The sequence below is a fragment of the Gorilla gorilla genome, chromosome 12, assembly GCF_029281585.2.
Source record: "Gorilla gorilla gorilla isolate KB3781 chromosome 12, NHGRI_mGorGor1-v2.1_pri, whole genome shotgun sequence".
In the NCBI taxonomy this organism is placed as follows: Eukaryota; Metazoa; Chordata; class Mammalia; order Primates; family Hominidae; genus Gorilla; species Gorilla gorilla.
Window position 1 is genome coordinate 24,377,914 of NC_073236.2, and position 18,757 is coordinate 24,396,670.

General features: G+C 42.2%; 1 protein-coding gene across 1 annotated transcript in view; it reads left to right on the forward strand.

Annotated features, from left to right (window-relative positions):
• Positions 1-18,549, forward strand: part of LOC134756757 (inactive serine/threonine-protein kinase TEX14-like) — a 59,836-nt gene extending 41,287 nt beyond the window's left edge. Inside the window, 5 exon segments of the mRNA XM_063695496.1 lie at positions 860-1,050; positions 1,494-1,644; positions 4,746-5,536; positions 10,762-10,864; positions 18,258-18,549. Coding sequence (XP_063551566.1) covers positions 860-1,050; positions 1,494-1,644; positions 4,746-5,536; positions 10,762-10,864; positions 18,258-18,283 — 1,262 coding nt within the window. The 3' untranslated portion in view covers positions 18,284-18,549.
• Positions 18,550-18,757: the final 208 nt, after the last annotated feature.

Consider the following 18,757-nt stretch of genomic DNA (forward strand, 5'->3'; position numbering starts at 1 on the left):
TCTCAAAGTAGCTGAGATTACATGTGCTCGCCACCACACCCAGCTAATTTTTGTATTTTTAGTAGAGATGGGATTTCACTGTGTTGGCCAGGCTGGTTTCAACTTCTGACCTCAGGTGATCCATCCACCTCGGCCTCCCAAAGTGCTAGGATTACAGGCGTGAGCCACTGCGCCCAGCCAAGGGCTGCTTTTTTATGGTGTTTGCAGTCCCAGAGGCAAAATGACAATATACGTGAGATGAATATTGGGCTCCCCTGCCAGCGGGGAGCCCATGTGTACATGTTGCTGACACTATTGTTTCCTATCTCTGTGGCAGTGATCTCCCTGGTAAATGGGCAAAGTGGCTTCTCACTTATGAATTGGCCTTCCAGGTAGTTTTTTTTGTTTGTTTTTTGTTTTCTGTTTTTGTTGCTAGGCTGGAGTTCAGTGGTGCAATCTCAGCTCACTACAACCTCTGCCTCCTGGGTTCAAGCGATTCTCCTGCCTCAGCCTCCTGAGTGGCTGGGATTGCAGGTGTGCGCCACCACGCCTGGCTAATTTTTGTATTTTTAGTAGAGGGGATTTCACCATGTTGGCCAGGACGGTCTCGATCTCTTGACCTTGTGATCCACCTGCCTCAGCCTCCCAAAGTGCTGGGATTACAGGTGTGAGCCACCGCGCCCGACCCTTCTGGGTAGTTTTTCTAGAGAGAAATTAATATATAAGGAAATGAATTGTTTCTAAAGTACAGTGGATTAGAAAAAAAAATAAAGGAGTTAAGTGACTTGCCTAAGGTTACCCAGCTTCATCTGATTTCTTTTCCCCCCACTCCACTCTCTGGTTTCCTAATTTACTCTTTTGTATGACTTTTTCCTTACAGATGACATACCCTGGAATGGCTTAGATGACTCAGTTGTTAAAAAAGCCTTAGTCTTGGGGAATTATTTAGAAGCTGATGTCAGGCTTCCGAAACCTTACTGTGATATTGTTAAGTCAGGCATCCACGTCAAGCAGAAAGACCGAACTATGAACCTTCAAGATATCCGGTATATTCTGAAGAATGACTTAAAGGCAAGCCCTGAAGTTGTTGGGAGTTTATTTCTGCTTACCTAACTCAGGAGTGTAGGGAGTTAGAGACAAGATGAAGCTAGAGACCAAGTTGTAAGAAATTTTGGAAATCCTCGTTTTATTACACCATTTCTGTGTTCTTGAGAATAGCCTAACTGCTTAACTTGGTGAAAGCAGCATGGAATTGAGGAGGGGAGCTAGGGAGGTTCAACACATATACATAGTAGGGGCACATTGTAGGCACTTAGTGGAGATTCAGTGAATGGTAGCTATTATTATTGCTTTTAAGGTATTGGCAATAACAATAAACTAGTTAATTAGGACTAAAGTCAGTCTACCCAACAGGAATAAGAGGGAGTTTATCAGATACATAGATGGTTTCTAAAGCACCAGTGACATTCAGGATGACTGAGACTATGTCCTTGACAATATTTCCTGTGTTACAGGATTTTACTGGAGCCCAGAGAACTCAACCAACCGAGAGCCCCAGAGTGCAGAGATACGGACTCCATCCTGATGTCAATGTCTATCTAGGACTGACTTCAGAACACCCCAGAGAGACCCCTGACATGGAAATCATAGAGCTAAAGGAAATGGGTATGTTACCTTAATTCACAGATTGTGTTACTTTGACACAAATGTGTTCTGAGAGTCACATGAGCTGCAACTAATTGAGTCCTCTAAACTGTAGATGTAACTTGTTTGTTTTGTGAGATAAAGTCTAGCTCTATTTCCCAGACTGGAGTACAGTGGCATGATCTCAGCTCACTGCAACCTCCACTTCCTGGGTTCAAGCGATTCTCATGCCTCAGCCTCCTGAGTAGCTGGGAATACAGGCATGTGCCACCATGCTGGGCTAATTTTTTTTTTTTTGAGATGGAATCTTGCTCTGTTGCCCAGACTGGAGTGCAATGGTGTGGTCTTGGCTCATTGCAACCTCTGCCTCCCGGGTTCAAGCAATTCTCCTGCCTCAGCCTCCTGAGAAGCTGGGATGACAGGTGCATGCCACCACGCCCGGCTAAATTTTGTATTTTTAGTAGAGACGGGGTTTCTCCATGTTGGCCAGGCTGGTCTCGAACTCCTGACCTCAGGTGATCTGCCTGCCTCAGCCTCCCAAAGTGCTAGGATTACAGATGTGAGCCACTGCGCCCGGCCTAATTTTTGTATTTTTAGTAGGGACGGGGTTTTGCCATATTGGCCAGGCTGGTCTTGAACTCCTGGCCTCAAGTGATCTGCTTGTCTTGGCCTCCCAAAGTGCTAGGATTACAAGCATGAGCCACTGTGCCTGGCCACTGTAGTTACAGCTTATACTGGGAAAAGATGAATGCCTTAGGAAAAAAATCAAGATCCTTAAAATTATTAAGGTAAACTTTTGGGGATCCATATATATACCTAGCGTGGATCTAGAACTAAGTCATAATAATTGAGTTTATTTCTAGCATGATTACTCTTAAGAATTTATCTAATTGTTTCACAAATAAAAACACTCATTATGGAGAATTTGGAATAGTTTAAAGAAGAAAATTACCATTTTTTTTAAGAGAGAGGATCTTACTCTGTTGCCCAGACTGGAGTATGAGGCACAATTATACCTTACTGCAGCCTCCAATTCCTGGGCTCAAGGCTCTCGAGTACACAGGACTACAGGTACATGCCATCATATCCTGCTAATTTTTTTTTAAGTTTTTTTTTCTTTTTCTTTTTTTTTTTTTTCATGAGACATGGTTTTACTCTGTTTCTGAGGCTGGAGTGCAGTGGTGCAATCATAGCTCACTGCAGCCTCAATCTCCCAGGCTCAAGTAATCCTCCTGCCTTGGCCTCCCAAGTAGCTGGGACTACAAGTGTGTACTACCACACCTAGCTAATTCTTTTAATTTTTTTTTGTTGTTGTTGAGATGGAGTCTCACTCTGTCACCAGGCTGGAGTGCAGTGGCACGATCTCGGCTCATTGCAACCTCCGCCTCCCTGGTTTAAGCAATTCTCCTGACTCAGCCTCCCAAGTAGCTGGGATTACAGACACACACAACCATGCCCAGCTAATTGTTTGTATTTTTAGTAGAGACGGGGTTTCACCATGTTAGCCAGGATGGTCTCGACCTCCTGACCTCGTGATCCACCCGCCTCAGCCTCCCAAAGTGCTGGGATTACAGGCGTGAGCCACTGTGCCCAGCCTTATTTTTAAAATTTTTGGTAGAGACAAGGTCTCACGATGTTGCCCAGGCTGGTCTTGAACTCCTGAACTCAAGCAGTCCTCCCACCTGGTCCTCCCAAAGTGCTGGGATTGCAGTCATGAGCCACCACACCTGGCCTAAAAAAGTTTTTTTTAGAGATGACGTCTCATTATGTTGCTCAGGTTGGTCTTGAACTCCTGGCCTCAAGCAGTCCTCCCACTTTAGCCTCCCAAAGCACTTGGATTACAGGTATAAGCCACTTTGTCCAACCAGTTTTACTACATTTTAGTACATTTGAAAACCTTAGAATTTAGAACTGGAAAGGACCTTGCAGTCATCAGGCTTAATGCCTTCATATTACAGATGAGAAAACTAAGGTTCAGAGAAGTTGTAACCTGCTCAGGATCACAGAGAACTTGTTATAGAACTGGAACCCAGGCCTTCCAATTCCAGCCAAATGACCATTCACTCTGACTCTCCTTCAGCAGTGCTGGAGGCCTCCAGAGTGGCCCTGTAACCTCATTACTTTGACAGCTTCATCCCATTCTCTGTAAGCTGTACACCTGTAAACCAGGGGTGGTGGGTGGCCAATCCTAGCATAATTTTTTTAGTTTTTTCATTACTCCCATAATGTAATGGCTCCTTGGGTGGTATCTAGGCTCCTTTTTTTTTTGAGACAGTTTCACTCTTTTTGCCCAGACTGGAGGGCAATGGTGCAATCTCGGCTTGCTGCAACCTCTGTCTCCCAGGTTCAAGCGATTCTCCTGCCTCAGCCTCCCAAGTAGCTGAGACTACAGGCATGTACCACCATGCCTGGCTAATTTTTTGTATTTAGTAGAGATGGGGTTTCACCATGTTGGTCAGGCTGGTCTCGAACTCCTGACCTCAAGTGATCCACCTGCCCTGGCCTCCCAAAGTGTTGGGATTACAGACGTGAACCACTACGCCCGGCCCTAGGCTACTTTTATCAGATGCTCACCAAGAGTATAACTTTAACTGAGAAATAGTCAAACTCTTTTGTGTGAAAAGAAGGCTATGAATGTGGTCCTTAAGATTCAGGGGAGCTGGGCATGGTGGCTCACACCTGTAATCCCAGCACTTTGGGAGAGTGAGACGGGAGGATTAAAGCCAGGAGTTTGAGAGCAACCCGGGCAACATAGCAAGACCCCATCTCTATAAAACAAAAGAAAACAAGATTCAGGGGCCTGTAATTTGCATGTGCTGACAGTTATGCATGTTTGGACACACAATAAAGCTTAGAATATTTCCTCCATGGCTAGACCCCCGCCCTGACAACAATTTCTGCCTCATTCCATGTCAAAATAGGAGCTTTCCCCTAGGGGACACATACTCCCTCACCCTTTGTGAGCGTATCCTCTAGTCTTCCACAACTGGGAAGGGGGTGGGAAAATAAAAAGCTTTTTTTTTTTTTTTTTTGACAGTCTTTGCCTCTTGAACAAGCCAAGGCTGCTTAGCTGCCAAATATGTTCATTTTAATGAGTTGCATTTTGCTGTTTTTTTCAATAGGCAGTCAACCTCTTTCACCAAGGGTCCACTCTTTATTCACTGAGGAGACACTAGATCCTCAGGCCCCAGATGCATGTCTGATGGCCAGGGAGACTCAGAATCAAGATGCTCCTTGCCCTGCTCCATTTATGGCAGAAGAGGCCAGCAGCCCCAGCACAGGTCAGCCAAGCCTCTGCAGTTTCAAAATCAACGAGATCTACTCAGGCTGCTTGATTTTGGAAGATGACATAGAAGAGCCTCCAGGAGCTGCTTCATCTTTGGAGGTAGACGGACCTAACCAGGTAGGTGAACTGAAATCCATGGAAGAAGAGCTGGATAAGATGGAAAGAGAGGCGTGTTGTTTTTGCAGTGAGGATGAGAGCTCTTCAAAAGCTGAGACAGAGTACTCTTTTGAGGACTGGGACTGGCAAAACGGTTCACTCAGTTCACTCAGCCTTCCTGAGTCAACCATAGAAGCCAAGAGCAATTTGAACAACATGTCCATGACTGAGGAGTATCTCATCAGTAAGTGTGTGCTGGATCTGAAGATTATGCAGACAATAATGCATGAGAATGATGATAGGCTGAGGATTATCGAGCAGATATTAGATGAAGTTGAGATGAAACAGAAGGAGCAGGAAGAGCGCATGTCTTTATGGGCCACTTCAAGAGAGTTTACAAATGCCTACAAGTTACCTCTGGCCGTGGGCCCTCCATCTTTAAACTATATTCCTCCTGTCCTACAGCTTTCAGGGGGTCAGCAGCCAGACACCAGTGGCAACTACCCAACCCTACCAAGATTTCCAAGAATGGTAAGAGACTTTCAAGGGGGACATTTTGGCAAAAGATCCAGGAAAAGAAATTGTTGTGGCTGGAAACTTTCACCCAAGTCTCCAAAGTAAACACTGGGGATCAGTCAGAGATGAGCCATTAGGTAACCTAAGTGGGAGGAAGGGGAAGCCTAAGCAGGACCCCAGGGCTGGGTTTGACGTTGCCCCTAACCTATGTGGAGGGACTGACATATATATGCAACCGACTCATAGCAAGGTGCTCTTAGCTTTGGGAAATCAGTCCTCCATGGTGGAATTCCAAGGTAGATACTCTCTGTCTCCCAGTTCAGACCCAACACACAGGCCATGTCCTTCTCTGTAAATTCGTATGTATCAAACTGAACCATATTAAATTGCTGTTTTATTAGTTAAAATGGTCAAGTATTGGCAATTTTGCATGGCTCAACTTACTGAATAAAGTATCTTGGATAGGTATTAATCTCCATTCTAAGCTGCTATTCATTCATTCACTCATTCAGCAAACATCTATAGAGCCAGAGGCTATCTAGACTCCGGGTTTTTTTTGTTGTTGTTGTTTGTTTTTTTGAGACAGAGTTTTGCTCTTGTTGCCCAGGCTGGAGTGCAATGGTGTGATCTTTGGCTCACCACAACCTCCACCTCTGGGGTTCAAGTGATTCTCCTGCCTCAGCCTCCCAAGTAGGTAGGATTACAGTCATGTGCCACCACGCTTGGCTAATTTTGTATTTTTAATAGAGATGGGGTTTCTTCATGTTGGTCACCACTGGTCTCCAACTCCTGACCTCAGGTGATCTGCCCACCTTGGCCTCCCAAAGTGTTGGGATTACAAGCATGAGCCACCTCGCCTGGCCTAGACTCTGGGTTCTGATGATGAATAAGCCACAAACTCTGCCCATAAGTAGCTCAGATAACAGCTGGGGACTGAGGGACCTGGTGGGTCAAAGAAAACCCCTCAGAGGAGGTGAGCAGACACCATGGGAGCTGGCTAGGAGGTATAGCTTTCAGAGAGGTTCTTCCGTGAGTTTCCTTAAGGACAGGGCTGACGGTGACCAGTACATAGAAGGAACTCAATAAATGGTCAGTGAAGGAATGAGGGGATGAATGAATTAATGAATTTGAACAAGTTCACACTCAAGAGAGCTGGCTGCCTCTTGAATTTTAGAATTTTAGAGTTGGGAGATCCCTTAGACATGGATTAGCCCTGTCAATTTACAGAGTGTGAAGCTCAAGCCCCGCGATGTAAACTTCCTGAGGCCCAGCGATGTCAAGATGCGGGTGGGGTAGGAGAGGTCTGTCTCATTGGAAGGCGGATGTTATTACTGATATTATTTAGAATAGCTGGCCCATGGTGATAAAAAGCAGGCCAACTTTTACTGGGTTTTGTTACTGTTTTAAAATTCTCTGCTTAACAGTTATTCTCTTTTCTATTTTTTAGTTTATTTTATTTATTTTGAGTTAGGGTCTCACTCTGTTGCCCAGGCCAGAGTACAGTGGCACGATCTCTGCTCACTGCAAACTCTGCCTCCCAGGTTCAAGCGATTCTCCTGCCTCAGCCTCCCGAGTAGCTGGGACTACAGTCATGTGCCACCATGCCTGGCTAATTTTTTGTATTTTTAGTAGAGACAGGGTTTCACCATGTTGGCACGGCTGGTCTTGAACTCCTGACCATAGGTGATCCACCTGCCTCCACTTCCCAAAGTGCTAGGATTACAGGCGTGAGCCACCGTGCCTGGCCATATCGCCCTTTTATTGCCTATACAGGGCGGATAGCTCTCCCTGCCACCCTTCAACTTGCTGTGCTACAACCAAGGGCCAAGTTGGTTAGGGGCAGGTCTCCTGACTCCTGGTCTGTTGTTCTTTCATTGTACAATACTGAATCTTAGTGAGGCTTCAGTCCTCACTTAGAACATTTGGAAAAGCATTGGCATTTATTTTTGCTGGAGTGAAGTGGCACTATCATGGCTCACTGCAGCCTCAATCTTCTGGACTCAAGCGATCCTCCTGCCACAGACCCCTGAGTAGGTGGGACTACAGGCTGGGACTGCAGGCTGTACCAGCACACCCGGCTAATTTTGTGAATTGTAGAGATGGGGTCTCAGCACGCCCGGCTGGTATTTATTTCTTTATCTTTTTTTTTTTCCATAGAGATGGGGTTTCACTATGTTGCCCGGGCTGCTCTCAAACTCTTGAGCTCAAGCAATCCACCTGCCTTGGCCTCCCAAAGTGTTGGGATTACAGGCAAGAGCCACCATGCCCAGCTGTCATTTGTTTTTATATAAAGAGAAGACACAGCCATGTGCAGTGGTTTATACCTGTAATTCCAGCACTTTGGGAGGCCAAGGCAGGTTAATCACTTGAGCCCAGGAGTTCGAGACCAGCCTGGGCAACATAGCGAAACCCTGTTCCTACAAAAGATATCAAAATTAGCTGGGCATGGTGGTATGTGCCTGTAGTCCCAGCTACTTGGGAGGCTGAAGTGGGAGGATCACCGGAACTCAGGAAGTTGAGATTACAGTGAGGTGAAATCATGTGATGGCACTCTAGCACAGGCAACAGAGTGAGACCCTGTCTCAAAAACAAACAAAAAAGCACAAAGAATTTACTTATATCCTAATATTTCTGTTTCCACAGAAAATTAGAGTTTGCTAGAAAACTGTTAGAAATCACTTTTTTTTTTTTTAATTTTTAAAGACAGAATCTTGCTCTGTCACCCAGGCTGGAGTGCAGTGGCACCATCTCAGCTCACTGCAACCTCTGCCTCCCGGGTTCAAGCGATTCTTCTGCCTCAGCCTCCCGAGTTGCTGGGATTACAAGTGTGCACCACCATGCCCGGCTAATTTTTGTATTTTTAGTAGAGATGGGGCTTTACCATATTGGCCAGGCTGGTCTCAAACTCCTGACCTTGTGATCCACCCGCCTCGGCCTCCCAAAGTGTTGGGATTACAGGTGTCCGCCACCGCACCCAGCCTGAAATAACTTTTATATATTATATTTTGTTATCTATTGCTGCATAGCAACAACAACAAAGCCCAAAACCTAATGGCTTAAAATAACAATAGTTTATTATTTCTCACAATTCTGTGGGTCAGGAGTTTGACAGGTTCACCTGAGTGGATCTTCTGTTCCACATGGCCATTGGCTAGCATCACTCACTTGTTTGCAGTCAGCTGGAGATTGGACTGGGCAAGAAGGTCCAAGAAGCCTCTACTTACATGTCTGGTACCTTGAGCTCCTCCAGGTGGCCTCTCTTTGCACTTGACTTGTCATTCAATAGATAGTCTCACCCAAGCTTCTCTACAGCATAGCAGCTGACTTTGCAAGTGAAAGCTAAAACTACCTGACCTCTTAAAACTTAGTCCTGACCCTAGGATCGTATCACTTTCACTGCTCTCTGTTGATCGAAGAAATTCACGAGGCCAGCCCAGATTCACTGGGTGGGGAAATAGATTCTAGCTCCTTATAGGAGGCGTGGCAGGGTGGACAGGAGGGAATTGATGGCTGCCACTGCTGGAAACCATCTACTAGTACATAGGATATAGAACAATGATACCATATTTATTTTTTCCTTAAAAACGTCACCGTCTTTTTCTAGCATCAGGGAAAAAGCCGTCTCCATCTAAATGCATTTTTCAGACAACTGAAGTTTATTTCTTTAATTTCTTAGTTCTTAAAATTTTAATTATATTGAATGAAAACATTACAAACTTCATGATATTCTAAATATCTATTTTGATTATATTCTAAACATATTCTAACCTTTTCTTGGTGACAGTGGTATTTTTCTGAACACCTGTTATGGTGAAGCATCATGATATAGGGCTGTCTTAAGCTTCTGCTAAGGAGTGTTTGCCCATACAAAGGCCTCTGGATCTTATACTTCAGGGAGCATGTAGTAATTTTTTGTGCCTCCTTCTCACTTTTACACATCTTGCTCCCATCTCAAACTCCATATTTGTTGCCTTAATTTGCTGTAGGCTAGGAAATATAATTAACTAAGTTTGTTAAAATTATGTTAAAATTGGGATAAGTAGAGCTGATGGTCTCTTGAATAAAGAGCATAGACTTTCATTTGTTTTACTTTTGCTGTTTCCTAAGTATTGTAACCTTTATTGTATTCTGTTTTATTTTCATAGCATCCCCAGTGGTAGGTATTATCATTCTCATTTTATGGATAAGTACAAGGTCTTATTTTATGGATAAGTACAAGATTCTCTTAGCGTCAGGGTGCAGTGTCTCACACCTGTAATCCCTGCACTTTGGGAGGTCAAGGACGGTGGATCATTTGAGGTCAGGGGTTCGTGACCAGCCTTGCCAACATGGTGAAACCGCGTCTCTACTAGAAATATAAAAAATTAGCTGAGTGGTACTGGTGTGCACCTGTAATCCCAGCTACTCAGGAGGCTGAGTCACGAGAATCTCTTGAGCCTGCGAAGCAGAGGTTGCAGTGAGCCAAGACCAGGCTACTGCACTCCAGTCTGGGCAAAAGAGTGAGGCCCTGTCTCAAAAAAAAAAAAAAAAAAAAAAAGAAAAGAAAAAGATTCTCTTAGGTTAGTCGAAAAGCACTTAGACTAGAACCCAAGGGCCTTATAAACTCCTGCCACAAAGATCTGCTGTCTTCATATTCATATAGGAGGGGGAAAATGCTCAGGAAAGTGGATTTTTTTTTTAATTTCTATCTTGTCTGCTTATTCTCCACTTGTATCCTGTCTGGGCTAGGTTCCTGGAGGCCAACATTTCTGGGTAAAGACCTCCAGATAAGCTGGGCACAGGGGCTCACGCCTATCATCCCAGCACTTTGTGAGGCCGAGGTGGGTGGATCACAAAATCAAGATATCGAGACCATCCTGGCCAACATGGTGAAACCCTGTCTCTACTAACAATACAAAAATTAGCTGGGTGTGGTGGTGTGCACCTGTAGTCCCAGCTACTCAGGAGGCTGAGGCAGGAGAATCTATTGAACCCGAGAGGTGGAGGTTGCAGTGAGCCAGGATCTTGCCACTGCACTCCAGCCTGGCAACAGAGCCAGACTCTGTCTCAAAATAAAAACAAAACAAAAAACGACCTCCAGATAAAAGATGGGTTAGCAGATAGGAAAGATGCAAAGGGAAATCCTGGTAGGTCTGGTTATTTCTATACATTTAGCAAGAATGGCTTTGAAAACAGTGTGACAGTGAAGAGAATGGGAATGCTCTCATCAAAGCTCTGAAACATGTTTATTGCTTTTTAAGCTGCTGACTCTTTCTGACCCTGGAAAACAGAACACAGATGAACAATTTCAGTGCACTCAAGGAGCCAAGGACAGTTTGGAAACAAGCAGGATCCAAAATACCAGTAGGTGGTTCAACATTTTGTTGTTCTTAATGTCACTATGTCACACAGACTTCTGTGTGTCTCTGAGGCCACTCAGTGATCTTCTTATGTCTAGTGACAAAAGGACTGTGAGTGATGAAGAAGAGTAATGCAGATTGGCAGGTTCTCCCACTGAGTGAGTAGGAAGAGCAGTGTCATGGGAACTTGAGGAGACATCAAAGCCCAAGTGGCTGGCAGGTTAATCAGACAGAACTCATCAGTTGTTAGAAGCAAAGCATCTTGCCTTTCCACAACTGCCCAGATAGTTTTTCTTATAAAAACAAACACCAGTTATTCCACTTACCAGTGCTTCAGAAACTAAACTAATTGGAAACCAAGGTTGTTTAAAGTAAGTGTCACTGATTCCAGAGAGAGAGTTGAACAATGTCACTATGACCTTGGGGTGTGTGATTTCCAGCCAGTTGAATGAAATGAATTGACTTTAGCACAAATTACTGGAAGAAGAGTGTGTGTATGTTTGTATATATATTCATACACATATATGTATATATAATATATTCATACATATATGTATATGTATCATGCATACATAGGTATATATGTATTCATGCATATATATGCATATACACATATATTGGTGCATATGTATACATACATACATATATTCATACATACACACACACTCTGAGTTTTAAAGAACTTAAGTAAAACAGGCCGAGTGTGGTGGGTCACGCCTGTAATCCTAGCACTTTGGGAGGCCAAGGTGGGCGGATCATTTGAGGTCAGGAGTTCGAGAGCAGCCTGGCCAACATGGTGAAACCCCGTCTCTACTAAAAATACATAAATTAGCCGGGTGTGGTGGTGGGCACCTGTAATCCCAACTACTCGGGAGGTGGAAGCTCAATAATAGCTTGAACAGCCGGGCACGGTGGCTCACACTTGTAATCCCAGCGCTTTGGGAGGCCAAGGCAGGCAGATCACGAGGTCAGGAGATCGAGACCATCCTGGCTAACATGGTGACACCCCGTCTCTACTAAAAATACAAAAAATTAGCCGGGCATGGTGGCGGGCACCTATAGTCTCAGCTACTCGGGAGGCTGAGGCAGGAAAATGGCATGAACCCAGGAAGCAGAGCTTGCAGTGAGAGGAGATCGTGCCACTGCACTCCAACCTGGGTGGCAGAGCAAGACTCCGTCTCAAAAAAAAAAAAAAAAAAAAAAAAGTATCGCTTCAGCCCAGGAGGCAGAAGTTGCAGTGAGCTGAGATGGCACCACTGCACTCCAGCCTTGGCAACAGAGTGAGATTCTGACTCAAAAAATAAATAAATAAATAAATAAATAAAGAACAAACTTAAGTAAAACCAATTTATTTGGTGTGTGGGAATTAGTTTTTAATTTTTAAAAAATTTATTAAATTTTTTTAGTTTAAATTTAGTTAGGTATTATAAGTAAGGGAATTACTAAAAGGGCAATAACTTTTTTTCTTTCGTTTTTTTTTTTTTTTTTTTGAGATGGAGTTTCACTCTTGTTGCCCAGGCTAGATAGAGTGCAGTGGCGTGATCTCGACTCACTGCAACCTCCACCTCCCAGGTTCAAGCCATCCTCCTGTCTCAGCCTCCTGGGTAGCTGAGATTACAGGTGCCCACCACCATGCCCAGCTAATTTTTTGTATTTTTAGTAGAGATGGGGTTTCACCTTGTTGGCCAGGCTGGTCTTGAACTCCTGACCTCAGGTGATCCACCCACCTCAGCCTCCCAAACTACTGGGATTACAGGTGTGAGTCACCATGCCCAGCCAATATATGTTTTTCAAGGCAGACTAGTATATCAGTTTTAGTTTTTTGTTTTTTGTTTTTTTTCCTATGGATAAAAGGTAGCACTAATCCACAACTTTGAAATCAGTTCTCCTGGGAAAAAAACACTTTATATTCCTCCCCCTAGTGGTGATTGAGACTAATGATGAGTTTGCTGTTTGTTTCATGTTGGCAAATATGTACATAAGGGAGAATGAACGAAAATGTCCAGACATTTTATTTATTTATTTTTTATATTTTTGAAATGGAGTTTCGCCCTTGTTCCCCAGGCTGGAGTGCAATGGCGCGTTATTGGCTCACTGCAACCTCCACCTCCCAGGTTCAAGCGATTCTCCTGCCTCATCCTCCCAAGTAGCTGGGATTACACACATGCACCACCAGGCCCGGCTAATTTTGTATTTTTAGTAGAGACGGGGTTTCTCCATATTGGTCAGGCTGGTCTCGAACTCCTGACCTCAGGTGATCCATCCGCCTCAGCCTCCCAAAGTGATGGGATTACAGGCGTGAGCCACTGTGCCCGGCCCCATCTAATTTTTTGTACTTTTAGTAGGCACAAGTTTTCGCTATGTTGGCCAGGCTGGTCTCGAACTCCTGGCCTCAAGTGATCTGCCTGCCTAACATATTCTAATATTTTTCCCAGTGTCTTTTTTTTTCAATTTTTCTTTTTTTTAAAGCATACTGAAGTTTAAAATGTTTTTACTGCCATCAAATCTTTTTTCTATAATGTTTATTAACCTTTATGCCTGATTGCCCGTTCTTCCCTGATATCAGATAAATAAGTACCCACACATTTTCTTTGAGTTTTCATGCAATGAAGAGTAATTTAAAAGATAATAAACGTATCTACAATTTATTTTCAAATAGTTCAGCCAAAATGAAGTTTTATAAACATACACAGACACACACAGAAAGCAAATATGTTAAAATGTTAACTACTGGTGAATCCAGATGAAGGATAAATGAGTGTCCATTATACTGTTTCTTCAACTTTTTTTTTTTTTTTTTTTTGAGACGGAGTCTCGCTCTGTCGCCCAGGCTGGAGTGCAGTGGTGCAATCTCGGCTCACTGCAAGCTCCGCCTCCCGGGTTCACGCCATTCTCCTGCCTCAGCCTCCCGAGTAGCTGGGACTACAGGCGCCCGCCACTGCGCCCAGCTAATTTTTTGTATTTTTAGTAGAGATGGGGTTTCACCGTGGTCTCGATCTCCTGACCTCGTGATCCGCCCACCTCGGCCTCCCAAAGTGCTGGGATTACAGGCGTGAGCCACCGCGCCCGGCCTGTTTCTTCAACTTTTAAGTGAATTTGAAATTTTTCAAAATAGTAAGTTGGATGGGGAAAAATTCTTTGCCATAAGCTAGAAATTAGCTAAGTTTCTAGTTGTTTTGTGACCCACCTTATCATGTGAAACATCTTTATCCTACAGTAGTCTGTGGAGTTTATAAGAAATGTTCTGCTGCATTAAAAAAAAAGAAATTTAAAAATATAGCGAATAAAGGTCATCTTCCATGGCTGAATACATTACCACAAATGTAATTTACAGAATTTCGTTTTTTAGCAGAAAAGTGTCTTAAAAACTCATTCATTAAAATGAGATGTGTTGAGTTGTAGTGTGACCCATTTCCACGTTATAGTTGAGAAACTGGATGTTCAGAAAAATTAAGTGACCTAGGTAGTACCTCCTGAGTTGGAATTAACCCAGGACCCCTGACTCTAGTCCTGCTTTTTTTCCTCTAAAGTGTAAACCATGACTACTACTACTAACTAACACTTCTCTTTCCATCTCCCTCTCCCCATTCTCTCCCAACTGCCTAGCTCCAGAAGTAAGGATTTAAAAAGAACTAGCATTTGTTAGATTTTTTTTTTAAATGTTAAGCCTAGGTATATCATTTATAGAAGAATTAAATAAGCTTGAAAGAAAAAATTACCTGCAGTTTTACCAGTTAAAAGTTATTAACATTTTCATGTTGATTCTTCCCTATTTGTGTGTGTATTATTTTAATTTTAATTAATTTTATTTTATGGGTTTTTTGTTTTTTTTTTTGCTGCTGCTCCTTGTGGAACAGGGCTAACCCGTAGGCAGTGTGTCCAGAGTCAGCCCGTACGAATATTTTAATGTTCTCACTTTGTACATTCTGTTTAACTTTACTTTTGCTTAAATATGTGCTTAGCTTTTTGTGCCAATAAGTTTATAACTGTATTGTTAGTGGCTACTTAGTATTCCACATATGAAAAAATAAAGTTCACTGATTAAAGTTATTTATATAACTTTATTTAAATATAGTTATTTATTTACTTATTTATTTCATGCCTGTAATCCCAGCAGTTTGGGAGGCCGAGGCAGGCAGATGACCAGAGGTCAGGAGTTTGAGATCAGCCTGGCCAACATCGTGAAACCCCGTCTCTACTAAAAATACGAAAATTAGCCACGCGTGGTGGCAGGCGCCTGTAATCCCAGCTACTCTCAGGAGGCTGAGGCAAGAGAATCGCATGTACCTGGGAGGCAGAGGTTGCAGTGAGCTGAGATTGCGCATTGGACTCCAGCCTGGGGGACAAGAGCAAGACTTCATCTCAAAAAATAAAAAATAAAAATAAAAATAAATAAAGGTACCCACTCCTTCTGTATCCTTTGTATCCTTGCTGACACCACGTTTATTGTTTAAAAAAAGATTGTTAATTTGATGAATGTTTTTAACTTATTATTTTTTAGTAAAATTTAACTTTTTTTATTTGTTTATTGGTTATTTTTCCTGTTTTGTAAATTGTTTTTTCATATATGTTGCCCATTTTTCTGTTGGTTTATTTTATATTGAGTTGTTAGAGTGCATGTTTTGCAAATGGTTTTCCTATTTAATCATTTGTCATTTTAATTTGTTATTACTGTTTTGATAAGCAGAAGATTGTGTTTTTGCATGTGTTTTTTTTTTTTTTTGAGATGGAGTCTTCCTCTGTCACCCAGGTTGGAGTGCAGTGGTGCCATCTCTGCTCACCGCAACCTCCGCCTCCCGGGTTCAAGCCATTCTCCTGCCTCAGCCTCCCGAGTAACTGGGATTACAGGCCTGCACCACAACACCTGGCTGATTTTTGTATTTTTAGTAGAGATGGGGTTTCACCATGTTGGCCAGGCTGGTCTCGAACTCCTCACCTCAAGTGATCTGCCTGCCTCAGCCTCCCAAAATGCTGGGATTACAGGTGTGAGCCATCGTGCCCAGCAGAAGATTGTTTTTTATTTTGTCCATCAATCTCTCTTTTTTGAAAACTAATGTCTTTTATATCTTTTGCTTTTGGCCTTCCTGAACCCAAGATAATGTGAATTTTTTTTTTTTTAACTGGAGGCTTTTTGTGATTTGCTAATAAGCCTCTTATAAATGTTTGCTATTACTTGGCTTTTTTTGTGTGTAAGATGTGAGGTAAGAATCTAACTCTTTTTCTTCAGGATTGGTATCTTGCTGTTTCAACCCAAGATTGTAAGCTTCATGAAGGCAGATATCTTGTCTGTTTTGATCCACCACCCTATTCCTGTTATATAAGTAGGCACTTGAGGATTTGGTTTCTTATTAAATATTTAATATTTAGAAAGGAAGTCAGTGGAAAATATTCATTTGTAATATTAATTCTTTGGGCATGCATCAGAATCACCTGAGGAGCACTTTTGAAGTCTGCTGAATCAAAATGTAATCTCTTTTGCTATTTTGTATGTTTCTGTAACACAAATTTACTCATATGCATATAGTGGGAAAATGATATTAATGTATCATGAAAGTCCTGGTGGTTCACCAAAGATCTTTCTTTATGCATTAACATTTCTAAGTTCTCAGGAGTTCACTGTCTCATAATGAAAGAAAAAAGCTTCACAACACATGAAGACTTAAAAATATTTGAACATTCTGCATTTAGTTTTCATTTAGTGCAAGTGGTAACTGCTTTAGTGAATTTAAGAACTGTTGTGCTTTTCACAGTGTTAGTGAAGATTCAAGCATTGAAAAGACAATGTGAAGACAAATTTTCTTGTATGTTTTTAATGTTGATAAAGGAGGGAGGGGGAGAAAAAGAGGTTGATATAGATGGTTATATGCCAAATCTGACTTTTTTTTAATTTTTTTTTGAGACGGAGTCTCGCTCTGTCACCCATGCTGGAGTGCAGTAGTACAATCTCAGCTCACTGCCACTTCTCCCTCCTGGGTTCAAGCCATTCTCCTGCCTCAGCCTCCCAAGTAGCTGGGACTACAGGTGCCCACCACCACGCCCAGCCAATTTTTGAATTTTTTAGTAGAGATGGGGTTTCACCATGTTGGTCAGGCTGACCTTGTGATATGCCCGCCTTGGCATCCCAAAGTGCTGGGATTACAGGCATGAGCCACCATGCCCAGCCACTGATATTTTATTTAGATGAAACATACTGGTTTATTTTGGAAGCCAATGACCTCACGTATTTACATCTTAAGAGAGGCATCAGAAACTGTAGGGCTTAAAGCTGCCAAAGATTGACTGTATGCCAGATGCAAAGGATACTGGAGCTTTAACTCTATTAAATCTATTAGAATTGTAATTGCTTTTATTGGTGTTTTCCTTACAGAATTGTACAGGTTTTAGGGTATAGCCATAATCTTATTTTCCCAGAAGGCCTCTCAGATTCAGTGCATACTATTACAGAATATGAGGCTTTTCATCAGTGTATATTAGCTGAAATATCTGTACTACGGTGTTTTGAAGCAACTGTCCAGTTATTTCCTGTATGCATTCTTGGCTCAGAACTATTGACTTTTCACAGTTCCTTAATCATTATTTAATACATTTTAGGGTTCTGTAATCCTGTGAACCACCCTCATTGTAGGTTTCTCATAGTCTAAGTAAAATTAGTACTCTACAATTTATCTGTTTTATAATATTGCTTATATCTTTACAGCAGACTGGAAATTAATAGGGTGTGTGTGGATGTGTGTTGGAAGGTAGTGGATTTTGGGTGAAGGGGCTTTCATTCTGCTACAGCTCTGCTGATTTGGAGGCACAATGGGATGTTTTTGACTAAGGAAATGTTGTGTATGCTGTAGTGTGGGCTTTATGGAAGTACGCCCAGAGATAGTAGCAGCTGAAGTTCCTAGGTCACTTCTCTGACTCGTGTACCTCAGTTTTGGTTTGGAAAGCCTGAAAACTTTTGATAGGAACACTTGGCCATGTTATAGTTGTTAAGTTGGGTGGACACACAGGTTTTACCTGGAATACTATTTCCCAGCCAGTGGTTCAGACCATTTGAAGAGCCATTGCAACGAAATGGCTGAGAAGTTGGTATCTTCCTTTGTTATGATTGCATTATTTACCTATAAATTCTCTATAATTTCAGTATTGTTACACTAGAGGCTGATCAACACTAACTCACCTGACTTTGTATAGCTTTTAGACTCTTCAAAATAGTACATGGTATATCTAAACTATAAAAGTGAGGTGAGAATTTGCATATATGTAAATATGAAAGTTACTACTAAAGGTTTCATTAGACACATATTACACATGGCTCTGCTGTGGTTTAAAACTGACTTTTTCATTTAAGGCAGTCTGGACTCTATTAGTGAGAAATGAATTGTTTTTCTTGGTTTTATTCTCTAAAGGATCCAGCATTCGGAGGCAAACATGAAGCTCCATCCTCTCCAATTTCGGGGCAACCATGTGGAGATGAACAAAATGCTTTACCTTCAAAACTTTCAAATGAAGAGTTAATACAGAGTATGGATCGTGTAGATTGAAAAATTGCAAAAGTAGAACAGCAGATCCTTAAACTGAAAAAGAAACAAGTAAAAGTCTTTGCCTAATATATTCTAAGAATGTATGTTTTTCTCCGTACAGAAGATATTTTTGAGTTTTCCATATTTTGAAACTTTACATAAAAGGAATCATGCCTTACATATTCTGACTTGCTGTTTTGTGCTACTATTGTGGTTTTCTTACATTCATTCATTTTCCTTGCTGCAGTGTCTGATTATATGATTGTAGAGAGTGAAATTTGTTTTTCCATTCTATTTTTGATTTTTTTTTTGATAATCCATACAATGGTGCTGGTTTTTGGTTCACATGTAGAGATTTTCCAGGATATGTGCCCAGGATTGGCAGT